Raw genomic sequence first — 15,986 nt, 5'->3', positions numbered from 1 at the left:
TTAACGAATTTGAATTAGTAACTCACTTTTTGATTATTTATTAGTGAAATTCAACTAATTAATAGGAAAAAAAAAAATTACTATCGAATTCAACTAATTAATAGTAAAAAAAAAAATTACTATCGAATTCAACTAATTAATAGCAAAGAAAAATTTACTATCGAATTAGTAAATTTACTTTTTGCTTTTGAATTAGTAAAATTTAGCTAATTAATGTTAAAAAAAATTTTACTATTGAATTTATCTAATAAATAGTAAAAAAAAATTTTACTATCGAATTAGTAAACTTACTTTTTGCTTTTGAATTAGTAAAATTTAGCTAATTAATGCTAAAAAAATTTTACTATTGTATTAGTAATGTTACTTTTTGCTTTTGAATTAGTAAAATTTAACTAATTAATGGTAACAAAAAAAAAAAATTTCACTATCAAATTAGTAAAATTTTACTATAATTCAAAAGCAAAAATTGATTCACTGATTAAAATTAGTTAAAAAATTTTAACTAATTCTTTAGTGAATATTTTATATAGAATACTCAAATTTTCCCCATTATAAAACTTTTATATTTGAAATAAAAAATTCTCTATTTTCCAAAAGAAAAATATTTTTTTCAAAAAAAAAAAAAAGTAGAGTTTGTTTTTTAGTGTACTTGAAAGAATTGCTGCGTCCGCACTAAAAAATAAATTTCCGTGCAATATATGTCGATGTTATCGAACATACGTTGCTATTTTTCTATATATATATAAGAGATCGCATATTCAATAGCTATATATATATATATCGTCACATATACTATTGAATTCTGTTCCTCTATATATGCACTTGAGTTAAGAGGCTTGGATCCGCCGGTTTTTTTTTTTTCGTTTGTTTTTTTTTTATATAGAAAAAACTTACAGTCCTCTATTATTATTATTATTATTATTATTATTATTATTATTATTATTATTATTATTATTATAAATGTATAGTCTTTTTCCCTACCGACATTGTAGCAATGTCGTAAGAAGTATAGCCAAAAGTTGATATAGAATGACAAGATCAATTTTAATTGATGGAGATGAGGTTGATGAAAGTGCATAGGCATACGATTGAAAGCAATTGCTGTACGAATCTGGATCCAGACGGGTCACCGAGCAATAGTGTTGCAATGCACAACCTCCATTCAATGCACCGCCACACCCCCATATTTCCTCCACATCCCTCGGCAATGAGACTGTATTTGCAGCATAATATCTATATATCATGTGGGAAGAAAAAAAAAAAACACGAAACTTGAATCCATAATTGGATGATAACTTGACCCTGTTACTTAACGGAAAAAAAAAAAAAAAATTTTTTTGCCTCTTTTTTTTATTATTATTATTAATAAGGGATGCATAAAAAATTGTATAAAAGATTAACGCTCACGTTTACGTAAGTGCAATTAAGAAGAAATTTGCAAAAAAAGAAAGGAATTGCAATTTACCAAATTGGATTTACTAATAACCCTCTTATATAAATGTATAATTATAACCCATATTTTTCAAGTGTGTATTCTTTCTATATTTTTTCCTTTTTTATTGATCTGATACTAAAAAAAAAATATTTCAAAATTAGTTTTCTTCTTAAATTTCAAATTAATAATTCCTATTATTGTATTAAATTTTAAAGGGGACGACTTTATATATAACTAAAGTTCATTTTCCATTGAAATTGGTTAATTGAAAGACGAAGCCATCTGAAACTGATAATGAATTTCCACTTACCTGACGAAAGCGTTGTCATTGGACTGCGTAAATCGATCCGCCAAATCGTGAAGAGTTAAGGCAGATATCTCCTTAAGCTCATAATGCTTGAGCAATGAGTATTCGATATCCCAGTAAGCAGTTCTCACTGAGTTGGCTTGGGGTAAATTCAAATAATACTGATTGTAATCTATTACCTGGGAAAATGGAAAAAAATTACATTTTTTTTTTTAATTCATATTTTTACTTTAAAAAAAATTATCAAAACTAAAATTGCTAATTTTTCCAAATAAATTTTACTTTAAATTTAAATTAGTAAACTCATTTTTTTTTACTTTCAGTAAAAATTAGTAATTAGTAAACTCATTTCTTTTTTTAGTTTTAATTATATACTTTACTAATTCGTTAGTAAAAAATTTTTTTTTTACTTTCAGTAAAAATTAGTAATTAGTAAACTCACTTCTTTTTTTAGTTTTAATTATATAATTTACTAATTCGTTAGTAAAAACTTTTTTTTTTACTTTTAGTAAAAATTAGTAATTAGTAAACTCATTTCTTTTTTTAGTTTTAATTATATACTTTACTAATTCGTTAGTACAAAATTTTTTTTTTTACATTTAAATAAATATAATAATTAAATTTGTAAATATGTGAAACATTTTTTTTTTTCTTTTTAAACAAAAATTTATCAAAAACAGTGTTTTACCTGTCCTGATTGCTTTTCAAACTGGTAAAGCCTAAGTCCAGGATTATTTGGTCCTCCAGCTCGATATGGAGTGATGCTTGGTGCCATCATAATCCACGATACTGGCGAACCTATAAACAGAAAAATTTTAAATTCTAAAAATAATTGTTTTTAACAATTGAACGCAAAAAATAGCGCACTATAGAATAAATTTTTCTTTATTTGCTTTTTTTTTTGAACTCATCAATTTCTTCTTTCAATTTCCTGCTCTGCATACCAATCACTAGAATTCCCTTTTTTTCATATGACCCTTCAATAATTCTTGTCATTCACCCCAAAAAAAAAAAAAAAAATTATTCTCATAGATCACGTTTCTAATAACGTCAATACAGAAATTGAAAATATTTATCAAATTTATAATTACTATAATTTTTTTATTGAAAAAAAAAAAAAAATTTTAATACCTGTATCGCTATAAATAACTCGAAATGTATCCGAATGCCAATGTCCAAAAAATTGTCCACGAATTATATCGGCATATTGTCGAACGAGTTGCAAATATCTTGTATTGTGTTTTTCTTTTAAACCACCAGCACCATGTTCCCTTTCATCGACTCCAGGTGGTGAATGGCCAACGATATATACCTATAAAAAATTATAAGCAATTTTCTCATTTTAAAATTCTTAAATATGTACTTTTGCAAATTAACATTTTTAAATAGCCTCGCAATGTTCTCATAAATCGATTACCTCAATTTTAGAATTTTTAAAAGCATTTCTTGAAACATTAATATCAACCAGATCTTTGAAATAGCATTAAAGCAATTTTGCAGTTCCTAAGAGGTTTTTGAGGTTTCACATTTCTCTCTTTCTATATATATATATAGAGAGAGAGAGAAAGAACATTGACTTTAAATTCTATCCCTTTGAAACTCGATTTCACATTTATGACCATCAATATATAAAAGTGTGAACCAAAGGGTTAATACAACAATTTATTTCTTTAAAAAAATGTATATTTCTTTTTAAAATTAATAAAAATTTCACAAGTTTGTATTTTTTTGGTATCACTTTTTTTTTTTTTTTTTTGATGAGCTTTTTATGAAGTTTAATTAAAAGTTTATCAAGGTTCTTAAAGAGAATTTTAAAAAGGATATTTCGAGAAACATCTGATATGGCTTTGAAACTATATATATATACATACTCTTTGTGTAAAATGTAAATTTATAAAGGGCATATTTAATCATTCTATTTAACCTAAATCTCCTTCTATTAGTAATATTTAGTAGATATAATTTCTTCTAAACGTTACGATTGTACTTTTTTTTTTAAATAAAAAAAACGTTTACAAAATTTCCTCCTATGAAAATTTAATTAATCCTCTTAATTTCTTCTTTTTAATTAAAAAAAAAAATCTACACGAATTTTAATTAAACTTTTTTTTAATTAATTATAATTAATATTTGATATTTTTCTAGAAAATTTAACATTATTGAACAGATGACGTGACTAATTCACAATGGTAGTTTAAGCTCTTTAGAGTTTTGATATAAAAATTGAGTGACAAAAAGCCAACCTGATTTATACTCACTATATGTATATATATTTATGTATATATATATATATGGTGAGTTTAATCATCGAGAATAATCACATATACTGTATTTGGGGAAAAGCTATTACTCTCGCGGGGAATATATGTGGTGACACTGTCATCACTACAATTTAATATGGGAAATATATATATATATATATGTGTAGGTATAGCAACTTTGATATGCTCATTTGTATGTCATTAAGCTGCACCGACACGCTCCATATGCTCAGGCTTTACAATTCAAATTATTTTGTTCAGATTCGATTGCATTGATACCTCATATTTGTCATTTGAGGCATAAATTGGAGAAAATTTAATTGAGAATAATGGATATTCAAAATTTGCGAGCAAAAAAGCAACCGTATATATTTTTCGTCTATGGTTTACAATAACAATTACTATAATTAATATATGAAAATTAATTTAATCATATAGTTAATAAATTATTATTATATTTATTATAAATATAAATATTATTATATTTTTTACAAAAAAAAAAAAATTTATATATATTTGATTCACATATATATATGGATTACTATATATATTATCAAATAAATATTTACCAAATAATTTTTGAAACCAAATAATTAAATTAAATTAACCAATAATTTCTATATTTAAAACAAATACCATCTCAAATAATAATTATTTGATACAAAATAAATATTTATTTAATAATTGTCAAGTAAACGATTATTTTGAATTAAATAAATATACTATTATTATATTTATATTATACGTACCTATATATATATATATATATATATATATATATATATACTCGCAGAGAAATTTGTTACTTGCGTTTATTTGAAAAAAATAAAATTTATTTGAAGCAAATAAAAATATATTTGTCTCAAAGTCTAATAAATTATTTCTTTTAAATATAGAAAAAAAATTTGATTTATCACAAATCCAATTTTATTTAACGGAAATAAAATTTTTATTTAACTCAAATAAAATTTCTTTATAAAAAAAAATAAAATTTCTTTGAAACAAATAAATAATTATTTAATAGACAAATAAATTTTTTCTCTGAATGTTGTTATTATTATAAATATTTTAATATATATTTGGACCTATAGATTTTATATATTTAAATTAATATAGACGTAAAATTCTACTCTTTTTTTTCGGAGAGCTTTTAAAAAGAAAAAAAAAAGTAAAATAATTACGATTTTGCCGGAGAAAGTTCGTTAGTGCAGTTTTCCTAGGATGAGGGGCATTGAAAAACATTTCGTCGTGTTCGCGATAGGATAAAGTCGTAATTGATGTTCGATTTGTGCAAAAATTCAAATTTCACAACATCGAGGAAAGTGAGAATTACCCGAGTGATTCAGAGAAAAAAAGTACTTTTTTTTTTTTTTTTTTTTTGTTCACATGAGACAACAATGAGATTGCTGATTGGTTGTTTTTAATGCTGACAAAACACGTTCAAACGATCGAGCAGTGATTATTTGTGATTACCATTATATTTTTTTACTCTCTCGTCTCTAATTTTGCAATATCAGATCTCACTTGTTTATAAGAATAAAACTGACGTGTCTATTTAGCGTACTACTAATTTACATTAGTAAGAATTTTTTTTACTAATTTTTAGTAAAATATTACTATTTGATTTAGTAGTTTTTTATTTTTTGACTAAAATTTTAGTCAAGTGACTAAAAAATTAGTGAAAATTCTTACGCTAATTTAAATTAGTAGCTCACTTTTTACTAATTCAAATTTAGAGAGAAGTTTTAAATAAAAAGGACTATTTGCTTTTGTTTGTAAACATAGAATAGTATTGACGAATACAATGTTTTTAAACAAGATGAAGCACGAGGTATAAAATTTTATTTTCAGTATTTTTATTACATTATATTAATTTTTATTTTTATTATAGTAAAATAAAAAAAAAATTTTTAATGCGTCACATTTAAAATTAATTAAAAATCAAAATGACGCCAATTTTATCACGTGGTCACACGAAATTCAGTCACTTTTATTTAATTCAAAATGGTGGGGATAAATTTTTTTTCAAAATATGGGTGATTCTCCGTGTAGCGCACGATTTGGTGTCTGAAACTTTAAAAAAATTTTTTTATCGAAATGATAAATATCAATATGTATTTTTGAAGATAAAGTGTCAAGAAATAAATATCCATGGTGGGCCGGACTAATTGTTTATAATTTTTTAATTTTTTAAACAAATTTAAAAAAAAATTTTTTTGCTTTTTGAATTCTATAAAATAGTTGAAATTTTATTTAAAATGTTAATGAAAATTTTTGGGGTAATTCACGAAAATATATATAGCGCGAAAGACAATTAAAAATTTTGATTTCGGTAATTTACGGAATTTTTTTTTTTACGCGAAAGATTTAATGTAATTTAACAAAATATTAATTTTTCTTAGTTTTTCAATGAATTTAAAAAAAATTTATAATCGTACATTTATCTCAGGTTATAAATAATGCAATTTTTTCAGATTACTAATAATGAATTTTTTTTCTTTTCAGGTTATACTAATGAATTTTTTTCTTTTCAGGTTCTCTGGTAGAAAAAATTCATAGCGCTACCTAACACTGTCTAGCAGTGCTAGCTACCGCTATGATTTTTTTCTACCATGGTTTTACTAATAAATGTTTTTTCTGTTTCAGGTTATTAATAATGAATTTTTTTCTTTTCAGGTTTTACTAATAAATGTTTTTTCTGTTTCAGGTTTTAATAATAAATGTTTTTTATGTTGAAGGTTTTAATAATGAATTTTTTTCTGTTTCAGGTTCTCTGCTAGAAAAAATTCATAGCGCTACGTAACACTGTCTAGTAGTGCTAGCTAGCGCTATGATTTTTTTCTACCATGGTATTACTAATAAATGTTTTTTCTGTTTCAGGTTTTAATAATAAATGCTTTTTCTGTTTCAGGTTTTACTAATGAATTTTTTTCTTTTCAGGTTTTACTAATGAATATTTTCTCTGTTTCAGGTTTTATTAATGAATGTTTTTTCATGTTTGAACAAACTGTGCAATGGGGAAGCACGTTAAAGAACGCATCTAATGTTCCACCTCCTGGGTGATGTGGAAGAGAACTTATTTATTTTTTTGAATTTTAAAAAACTAATATCTGATTCGTTAGCGAAGGGGTTTATACACAAAAATAAATTAAATTTTCATAATTTCAAAAATATCTATTTTAATGCATAAAAATATATTAAATTTTCATAATTACAAAAATATCTATTTTAATGCATAAAAATATATTAAATTTTCATAATTTCAAAAATATGTATTTTAATACATAAAAATATCAAAAGTTTTTATAACGTTAAATGTAAAATAAAAATATTGAAAAAATATTTCTGAATGATGAAGCCATCACACGTAGAATCATATCATCTTTTTTTGGATATTTTCAATAGTCACGCTTTTTTTCTTCTTTTTTTTATTTTTAATTTTATAAAATTTTAATTTTTAACCCAGTTACAAATATATGATAACTGAAAATGAATTCTGTTTTATAAATTGTGTAGATATGAAAATGGTAAAAATATATGATGAATTCATTTTTAAAATTAATTAAACCTGTCAAGTTACAATGTGAGTGTAATTTTTCGTTAAAAAAAAGAGACCAATTTCATTATATAGAATTGTATAATTAATTTATTTTTGTATTTTATAAATCAAACTAAATAAAAATTATAAATAAATAATTATATTATTATGTCTGACTAAAAGTGTCTATTACTACTGATACTGTAGCGATAATTATTTAATTTATTTTGTCCACCTTTATAGATGTGTTTTTCTACTTATTCAAATTTTTATGTTTCGTCTTGACTAAAATCTTCTTTTACTACACTACTAATTTCAAAATTCAAAATGGCGGATTCAATATGGCGTTCAAAATTTTAAAAAGTTATTAAATTTTTTTTAAACCTTGGTATCTAGGGGTTTTTTGGTTATCGCTGATGACGAATTCAAAATGGCGGATATAAAATAAAAAATTAATAACTTTTAAAAAATTTGATCGCCATATTGGATCCGCCAATTTGAATTTTGAAAATCTGACATTAGATTAATAATCAGTGACCCCGAAAACCCCCAGATAACAAGTTTTATAAAATATTAATAATTTTTAAAAGATATCTTGTCACTTTTCATTTAGGGGTTGTTTTCAACCCTAAAAACTACAAACGACTTGATCTAGCAAAACGGTCAGACACGGGTATTTTTTTTTTTTGGGTCCTAGTTTTCGAAAATGTTAAATTTTTTTGTGGGTCAAAAATTGTTTTCGGACGGTGTTATAGTATAACACATATTATTCTCTCTCAAATTTAATGGAAATATATAAAATATTATAAAAATATTTTTCTATATTAATTAAAAAATTACTTTCATTCTAGAAATATTTGACCCACCACATAAATGGTTTCCCTCTTTCAATATATACTATAAACTGGTCCTATATATATATATATATATATATATAATTTAATCTATACGATCAGCTCAATAGAATTACCTCATAATCTCGGGTATAATCCATTGTCAACCACTTATTTACTCGAAAAAGATATAACTTTCCTACTATATATATATATAATCCAAAAGATTCCGTAGAAATAAAATTATAAGCAATCGATAAAAAAAAAGAAATTGTGCCACAAATTCATCATATAAGGTTTCATATATGTCTACAATATATACTTACGGTTTCTTTTTTCTTTCGGGCCGCTTCAAGAATAGATTGAAACCATTCCCATTGGCCAAGGGGGTCACTAGAATTGTCAGTAGCAGCAGTGTTGGTAGTTGAACGTTGTGGTACACGATTATCGATCACTGAACCAACATTCAACCATAAATTTGTATTGAGAAAAATGAGCCGGTAATTCTCCTTCCATTGCTCGATCGTGTAGAATCCAGCTGAAACAAATTTAGAGAGGGGGGGGAGGGTGAGATCATAAATTTAACATTTGGCTCGCGCAGGATTATACAGAAATACACTTCTCGCGTTTATGGCTCTATATGTATATATATAATTCGTTTGGCGGTGAATTCAAAACGAACTGAATGTAATTAGGTTAAATTTAATAATGTAGTTTAAAATTTAATATTTAAAAATAACAATTATTGTAATTCTAATAATAAATCTAATATTGATGTAAATTATATAAAAATATTTTTATAAAAATTAAAAATGCGCTGAAGTATATAAAAATTTTGTTTTTAATAATTCTTTTTACTTTTTTTTGGTACTTTTATTTTTAGAAATATTTGGTCTGACTAAATCATTATTTTACTACTAATTAATAAATAAATTAACTTTAAAGTTGCAGAAAATTGTAACGATTTGTCTGACTAAAACAGAATTTTACTACTGTAATAAAAAATAATAAATATAGTAACTCCAAAATTGCAGAAAATTCTAGACTAAAACGGTATTTTACTACTGAAATCAAAATAAATAATTACTTATTTCAAAATTTACAGATTTTGTAATACCTTGTCTGACTGAAACGGGTTTTTACTACTGCAAATGGAATTAATAAATAAAGGAAATGCAAAGTTGCAGAAAATTGTTACAATTTGTTTGACTAAAAAAGAATTTTAGTACTGTAATAAAAAATAATAAATATAGTAACTCCAAAATTGCAGAAAATTCTATTTGTCTGACTAAAACGGTATTTTACTACTGAAGTTTAAACTTGTCACTGTTTTAGTCAGACAAAAAGTGTTTTACTACTGAAATTTAAATAAAAATAAAATACTTCGAATTTGTCACTTTTTGTCTGACTAAAACGATTTTTTACTACTAAAATAAAAATTATAATAGTAAAAAAATTGTAGAAAATTAAAAATTTATGTCTAAAACTGTATTTTACTACTGAAATCAAAATTAAGAATAAATAATACAAAAATTGTAGGAATTAAAGAAAAATTCTGTGAAATAAAAATTTTGCACGCAAAACAAAAAACTTCATCTGGAACAGCAATACATTTCTCTGGAATAGCGATATATTTTTCTAGAATAGCGAAAACTTTTGCTATTTTAGTAAAACCTATTGCTATTCTAGGTGAAAATTTTTTTGCCTATGATAAATAAAAATTTTCAGTTAGATAAAAAAAAAAATTGTTTACAAAAAAATTCTATTAAATGATAATTCAAAAAATAAAAATTCATTTAAAAAATAATTTTATAGCAAATAAAATTGTTGAAAATGGAAATTTAATGATTTTTTATAGGACTCAAATTGTTTACTAAATTTAATTAATTAAAAGTTTTTTTAATATAAAAGAGGGCCAACAAAAATTTTGTTATTTTTTATTTTACATAATTTTTTAGCAAAATAATTTAAAAGAAAATATAATTTTTTTTCCGCCTTTTAATATCAACCAAATATATCTAATTATATATTGATTTGAAACACCATATTACTAATACATTTGAACAAGAAGTGTATATATATATATACATATATATGTACATATGATGTTCATTCACTACCATTTCTGCTTGCAGCACTGCGCAGCCATTACCTCTAATTACATTAAATTGCTTCGCTCTATCGCTCAAAGTGCATTTGACTTAGCTTTGAAGCCTAAATTACGATATGCATATCGTGTCGAATGTAATATAAAAATAAAATCCCCCCCCCCCAGCGTTTATATATATAAAATATATATAATTTTTGCTCGCGCAATTTGTGTTAAAAAGAAAAATTATTATTATTTTTATTATCATACTAACTATTCTTGAAGGTACTGAGTGCCTCTTGTGGTAGCCAATGTTTCCAAAGATTTGCAAGCTGTGTAAAATTCAAACCAAGATCTTCGTGTCCTAGAACTGGAAACACAAATTGCTCAGTGAAAGTGTGAGACAGAAGATCCGTCAAATTCTTGAGACTTTGTAAGCGCAATTCCTCGCTCATTCCCGCTCCATGCGATAAAGCGTCTCTGTAACAATGAAATGAAAGAAAATTAACTTATACACTTGTTGAATTGCGTGATTCAATTATTATTAATTTATTTTCCATAATTATTTTTCTATTTTCTTATTTTTTGTTCTCGTTTTTTATTTACGTAAATATAATTATCGAAAAAATTTTTAAATCATTTTTTTTCCATACAAAAAAAAATCATTTTCATAAAAAATGATTTAATAAAAAAAAAAAACAACAACAACGAAAAGAAAGGTAAATACAATGTTTTTTTCAGTGGTCAGAAATTAAAATTTATATTTTTTTCCACATTGTATATATATAGAAATATCAGCTTTTAAACCAATATATATATATAGTGCAGGCTTTTAAACTGAAGAGAATTTAAACATCAACATTCGAGATTTTGGTAAAATCGATAAATATTTTTGTGTATTTAAAACCTTCCAAAAGGTTGGATAATAAAAGAGAAAAAATGCGCCAGTTTTTTTTTTTTTTTTTGTTATTCACTTCAATATTATTTATAGAAAAAAAAATGTTTCTCTATAAAATCTCTTTTTACAATTTAGTAAATAATAAAAGAAACATTTTATTTATTTATTTATTTCTTGATTTATTTATTAAATAATTTTTCTTTCAGTACAAATTTTTTTTGAGTTTAATTCTTAATTTTGAGAAAATAAAATAACGAAAAATTTTGTAAAGATGGAAAATAAAATAAAAAAAAGAAAAAAAATTTATGAAAAATAAAATAAAAAAAAGAAAAAAAAATTTATGAAAAATAATGATACCGATTGCGAAACCATGACATGCATTGCAAGCAGATTCGTTTTGATTCTCAATGATTGCTGGATTACACTTACCCTGTCCACAGAACAAATTCGATTCCTTTTCCGTGCTTCTCTCTCATAGCTTGCGCTGCAGATTCTATCAGTGCCCAAGGCGAATCACAACCATAGCTACCAAATGTGCCAGCTAACTTTCTATATAACCGCGTGTGCTCGCTATCCATATTATTTCTCATCTTCCAACAACCTGGAAAAAAAAGAAATAAAGAAAATTACATCCAAAAAAATAAAAAATAAATAAATGCAGGAAAAAATAAAATTATGTGATATATGTTACTCTATTAAGAATTTCTTTTCATCTCTAAAATTTGAATTAGTTGGAATTCAAATCAGTAGAAATTTTCACTAATTTTTAGTAAAATATATTATTACTATTTGCTTTGGTAATATTTTTTTATTAGAGTTTTAGTAAAACAAAAATGACTATAAAATAAAAATTATTTTTACTAATTTTTAGTAAAATATGACTAATTGACTAAATAATATTTTTTTACTACAGTTATTTAGTGAAAATGACTAAAAATTAATAGAAATTTCCACTATAAATCTAGTAAAATATAACTATTTGATTTGGTAATATTTTTTTTACTGAAGTTTTAGTAAAAAAGCACTAAAAAGTAGAAGAAACTTTCACTAATTTTTAGTAAAATATATTATTACTATTTGAGTTGGTAATATTTTTTTATTAGAGTTGTAGTAAAAAAAAATGACTAAAAAATAAAATTATTTTTACTAATTTTTAGTAAAATATGACTATAATTGATTTAATAATATTTTTTTACTACAGTTATTTAGAGAAAATGACTAACAATTAAAAGAAATTTACACTATAACTCTAGTAAAATATAACTATTTGATTTGGTAATATTTTTTTTACTGGAATTTTAGTAAAAAAAAACACTAAAAAGTAGAAAAAACTTTTACTAATTTTTGCTAAAATATTACTATTTGATTCAGTAATATTTTTTTTTACAACAGTTATAGTGAAAATAACTAAAAATTAATAGAAATTTTTACTAATTTTTAGTAAAATATAAATATTTCATTTAGCAATATTTTTTTACTAAAGTTTTAGTGAAAAATAACTAAAAATTAATTGAAATTTTCACTAATTTTTAGTAAAATATTTCTATTTGGTTTAGTAAAATTTTTTTCATTTCTTTTTTTTCTTTTTTATTTGTCTTGGCAAAAACTAAAAATTAATAGAAATTTTCACTATAACTCTAGTAAAATATAACTATTTGATTTGGTAATATTTTTTTTACTGGAGTTTTAGTAAAAAAAGCACTAAAAAGTAGAAGAAACTTTCATTAATTTTTGCTAATTACTCTTTGATTCAGTAATATTTTTTTACTACAGATATATAGTAAAAATGACTAAAAATTAATAGAAATTTTCACTATAAATCTAGTAAAATATAACTAATTGATTTGGTAATATTTTTTTTACTGGAATTTTAGTAAAAAAAGCACTAAAAAGTAGAAAAAACTTTCATTAATTTTTGCTAAAATATTACTATTTGATTCAGTAATATTTTTTTTCACAACAATTATAGTGAAAATAACTAAAAATTAATAGAAATTTTTACTAATTTTTAGTAAAATATAAATATTTCATTTAGCAATATTTTTTTACTAAAGTTTTAGTGAAAAATAACTAAAAATTAATTGAAATTTTCACTAATTTTTAGTAAAATATTACTATTTGGTTTAGTAAAAGTTTTTTCATTTCTTTTTTTTCTTTTTTATTTGTCTTGGCAAAAACTAAAAATTAATAGAAATTTTCACTATAACTCTAGTAAAATATAACTATTTGATTTGGTAATATTTTTTTTACTGGAGTTTTAGTAAAAAAAGCACTAAAAAGTAGAAGAAACTTTCATTAATTTTTGCTAATTACTCTTTGATTCAGTAATATTTTTTTACTACAGATATATAGTAAAAATGACTAAAAATTAATAGAAATTTTCACTATAAATCTAGTAAAATATAACTAATTGATTTGGTAATATTTTTTTTACTGGAATTTTAGTAAAAAAAAACACTAAAAAGTAGAAGAAACTTTTACTAATTTTTGCTAAAATATTACTATTTGATTCAGTAATATTTTTTTTTACAACAGTTATAGTGAAAATAACTAAAAATTAATAGATATTTTCACTAATTTTTAGTAAAATATAAATATATTTCATTTAGCAATTTTTTTTACTAAAGTTTTAGTGAAAAATAACTAAAACTTAATTGAAATTTTCACTAATTTTTAGTAAAATATTACTATTTGGTTTAGTAAAAGTTTTTTCATTTCTTTTTTAGTTATCTTGGCAAAAACAAAAAATGTCCCTTTCGTACAATAAGTATAGAAAGAATAATAAAAAAAATATATCAAAAAAATTAGTAAAATTTACTAAAATTTTAATGAAAAATGACTAAAAATTAATAGAAATTTTCACTAATTAGAAAACGAATTATAATTCAAAATCAGAAAGTAAAATTCTTGTTTTCTTTCCAGAAACCATAGGATCATTTATTTTTTTAAAATACAATTTTTTTTTTTGAAAATTTATTATAGTTTTATTTTTTTAATATATATATATAGATCATGCAGTACAATATTTTGGATTTTATTGGTAAAGTAAATTTTCTTTTATATGCGTAAACATTAATCATAAAATATAAAAAATGTCGTTCGAAAAAAAAAACGTTAAATCACTTCTTGTTCGAAACGTATATATATATATATATAGTATATTCCTATAGTTGAAAGAGCGAAAACAACTGAAAAGCGAGCTTGTCAAACACAAAGCTTACAATTAAAGGAACAGTGAGCAAAACAGGTTTGAAAAAAGTGAATGACAAAATTGTTGTATTTGAACAAACAAAATTTATTTTTCTTTTTTTCTATTGATTAATAATTAAATTTAAAAATTAAATAGAAAATTTTATTATATTTCTTTGTTTTAATTAAATTTGAAAAGGTATACTATTTTTAGATAAATAGTAAAAAAAAAATAATAAATAAAAATTAAAATAAATAAATAATATATTAAAAATGTCAAATATCTTTGGCGAAAAAAAAAAAAATGTTATTGGACAATTTTGCAAAAAATTACCTTCTATATTTGAGAACATTGGTATAAATTCCATAGAAATAAGAATAATATTAAAGTTTCTCACAATAACAGATAACTCAATATCTGGGCACGTCTTATCTCTTCATATCCTTTACGTGCCTTGAAAACGTCGATAAACTCATAAAAAGCATAAGGTCATAAATGAAATTGACCAATATGAAACAGTTTTATTGGACCAATTGAGAAGAAGTTATCATTTGAAACTTCAATATAAAAAAAAAGGTAATAAGTAAATAAATGTCTTCTTTATACATTCTATTGTTATAGAAATATATATATATTTTTTATAATTGAAATATAATTATAATGTCTCTTTTTCTTATTACGAATAAAGGAGCTTTTATCTTATTATACATTTATTTATAAAAGAGAGATACTTACTGTTGTCTGAATTGCCCTGAAGGGAATATTTGGGATCATAGTGAATATCGCTAATATGCCAAAAGTATCCTGTAACACAAGATAACAAATACTTATTGAATAATTGAACAGGAATTTATAAAAATAGCGTTGTTATTTAAGAGAGATTATTAAATTTTTTCTTAATTCTATATCATTAAAAATTTTCTAAATTAAATATTTAATTTTATTTTCATTTAACAAATTGACGGAAAATTAAATTAAATTTATTGAAATTTATTTATTTATTTAAATTTAAAATAAAATAATGTTTTTGAATTTTTCTTTGTTAATTGAATTTTTATTTTTATATTGAATATTAAATAATTTAATGATTTGTGTTTTTTTTTCTCTGGCTTACCTATTTCGCCTTGCACTGTGCACAACCATGATAACAATAGCACATAATCACGAATCATCTTCTCAGGATTTAACCTGAAAAAAAGGAAGTTTCAAAATTATTAAATTGTCATTTTCCAGAAAATAATTTAAAAATATGAATATTTATTTATTTAAATTTATAAATTTATTTATTTATTTACGGGACTTCAAAAGTAAAGTGTTTAAAGTAAAGTTTATTATTAATAAATTTAATAATAATTTCAAAAGTAAAATATATAATATTAATAAATTTTCGCAAAATTCGTAAAATCATAAACACAATTTACATTTGTTATACCTT

At 22.6% G+C, this 15,986-nt stretch overlaps 1 protein-coding gene across 1 annotated transcript in view; it reads right to left on the bottom strand.

Annotated features, from left to right (window-relative positions):
* Positions 1 to 587: 587 nt before the first annotated feature.
* Positions 588 to 15,986, bottom strand: part of LOC127283853 (acid sphingomyelinase-like phosphodiesterase 3b) — a 34,162-nt gene continuing 18,763 nt past the window's right edge. Inside the window, exons 2-10 of the mRNA XM_051308956.1 lie at positions 15,666 to 15,739; positions 15,287 to 15,355; positions 11,791 to 11,962; positions 10,738 to 10,943; positions 8,701 to 8,912; positions 2,874 to 3,054; positions 2,431 to 2,540; positions 1,746 to 1,921; positions 588 to 1,233 (exon numbers count right to left, since the gene is read on the bottom strand). Coding sequence (XP_051164913.1) covers positions 978 to 1,233; positions 1,746 to 1,921; positions 2,431 to 2,540; positions 2,874 to 3,054; positions 8,701 to 8,912; positions 10,738 to 10,943; positions 11,791 to 11,962; positions 15,287 to 15,355; positions 15,666 to 15,723 — 1,440 coding nt within the window. The 5' untranslated portion in view covers positions 15,724 to 15,739 and the 3' untranslated portion in view covers positions 588 to 977. The remainder of the gene's footprint in view (positions 1,234 to 1,745; positions 1,922 to 2,430; positions 2,541 to 2,873; positions 3,055 to 8,700; positions 8,913 to 10,737; positions 10,944 to 11,790; positions 11,963 to 15,286; positions 15,356 to 15,665; positions 15,740 to 15,986) is intronic.

The sequence above is a fragment of the Leptopilina boulardi genome, unplaced genomic scaffold (assembly GCF_019393585.1).
Source record: "Leptopilina boulardi isolate dan_hultmark-lab unplaced genomic scaffold, ZJU_Lbou_2.1 LbouV2_312, whole genome shotgun sequence".
In the NCBI taxonomy this organism is placed as follows: domain Eukaryota; kingdom Metazoa; phylum Arthropoda; class Insecta; order Hymenoptera; family Figitidae; genus Leptopilina; species Leptopilina boulardi.
The sequence above is the reverse complement of the archived record's forward strand: the minus strand, read 5'-3'. Positions and strand labels throughout refer to the sequence as shown.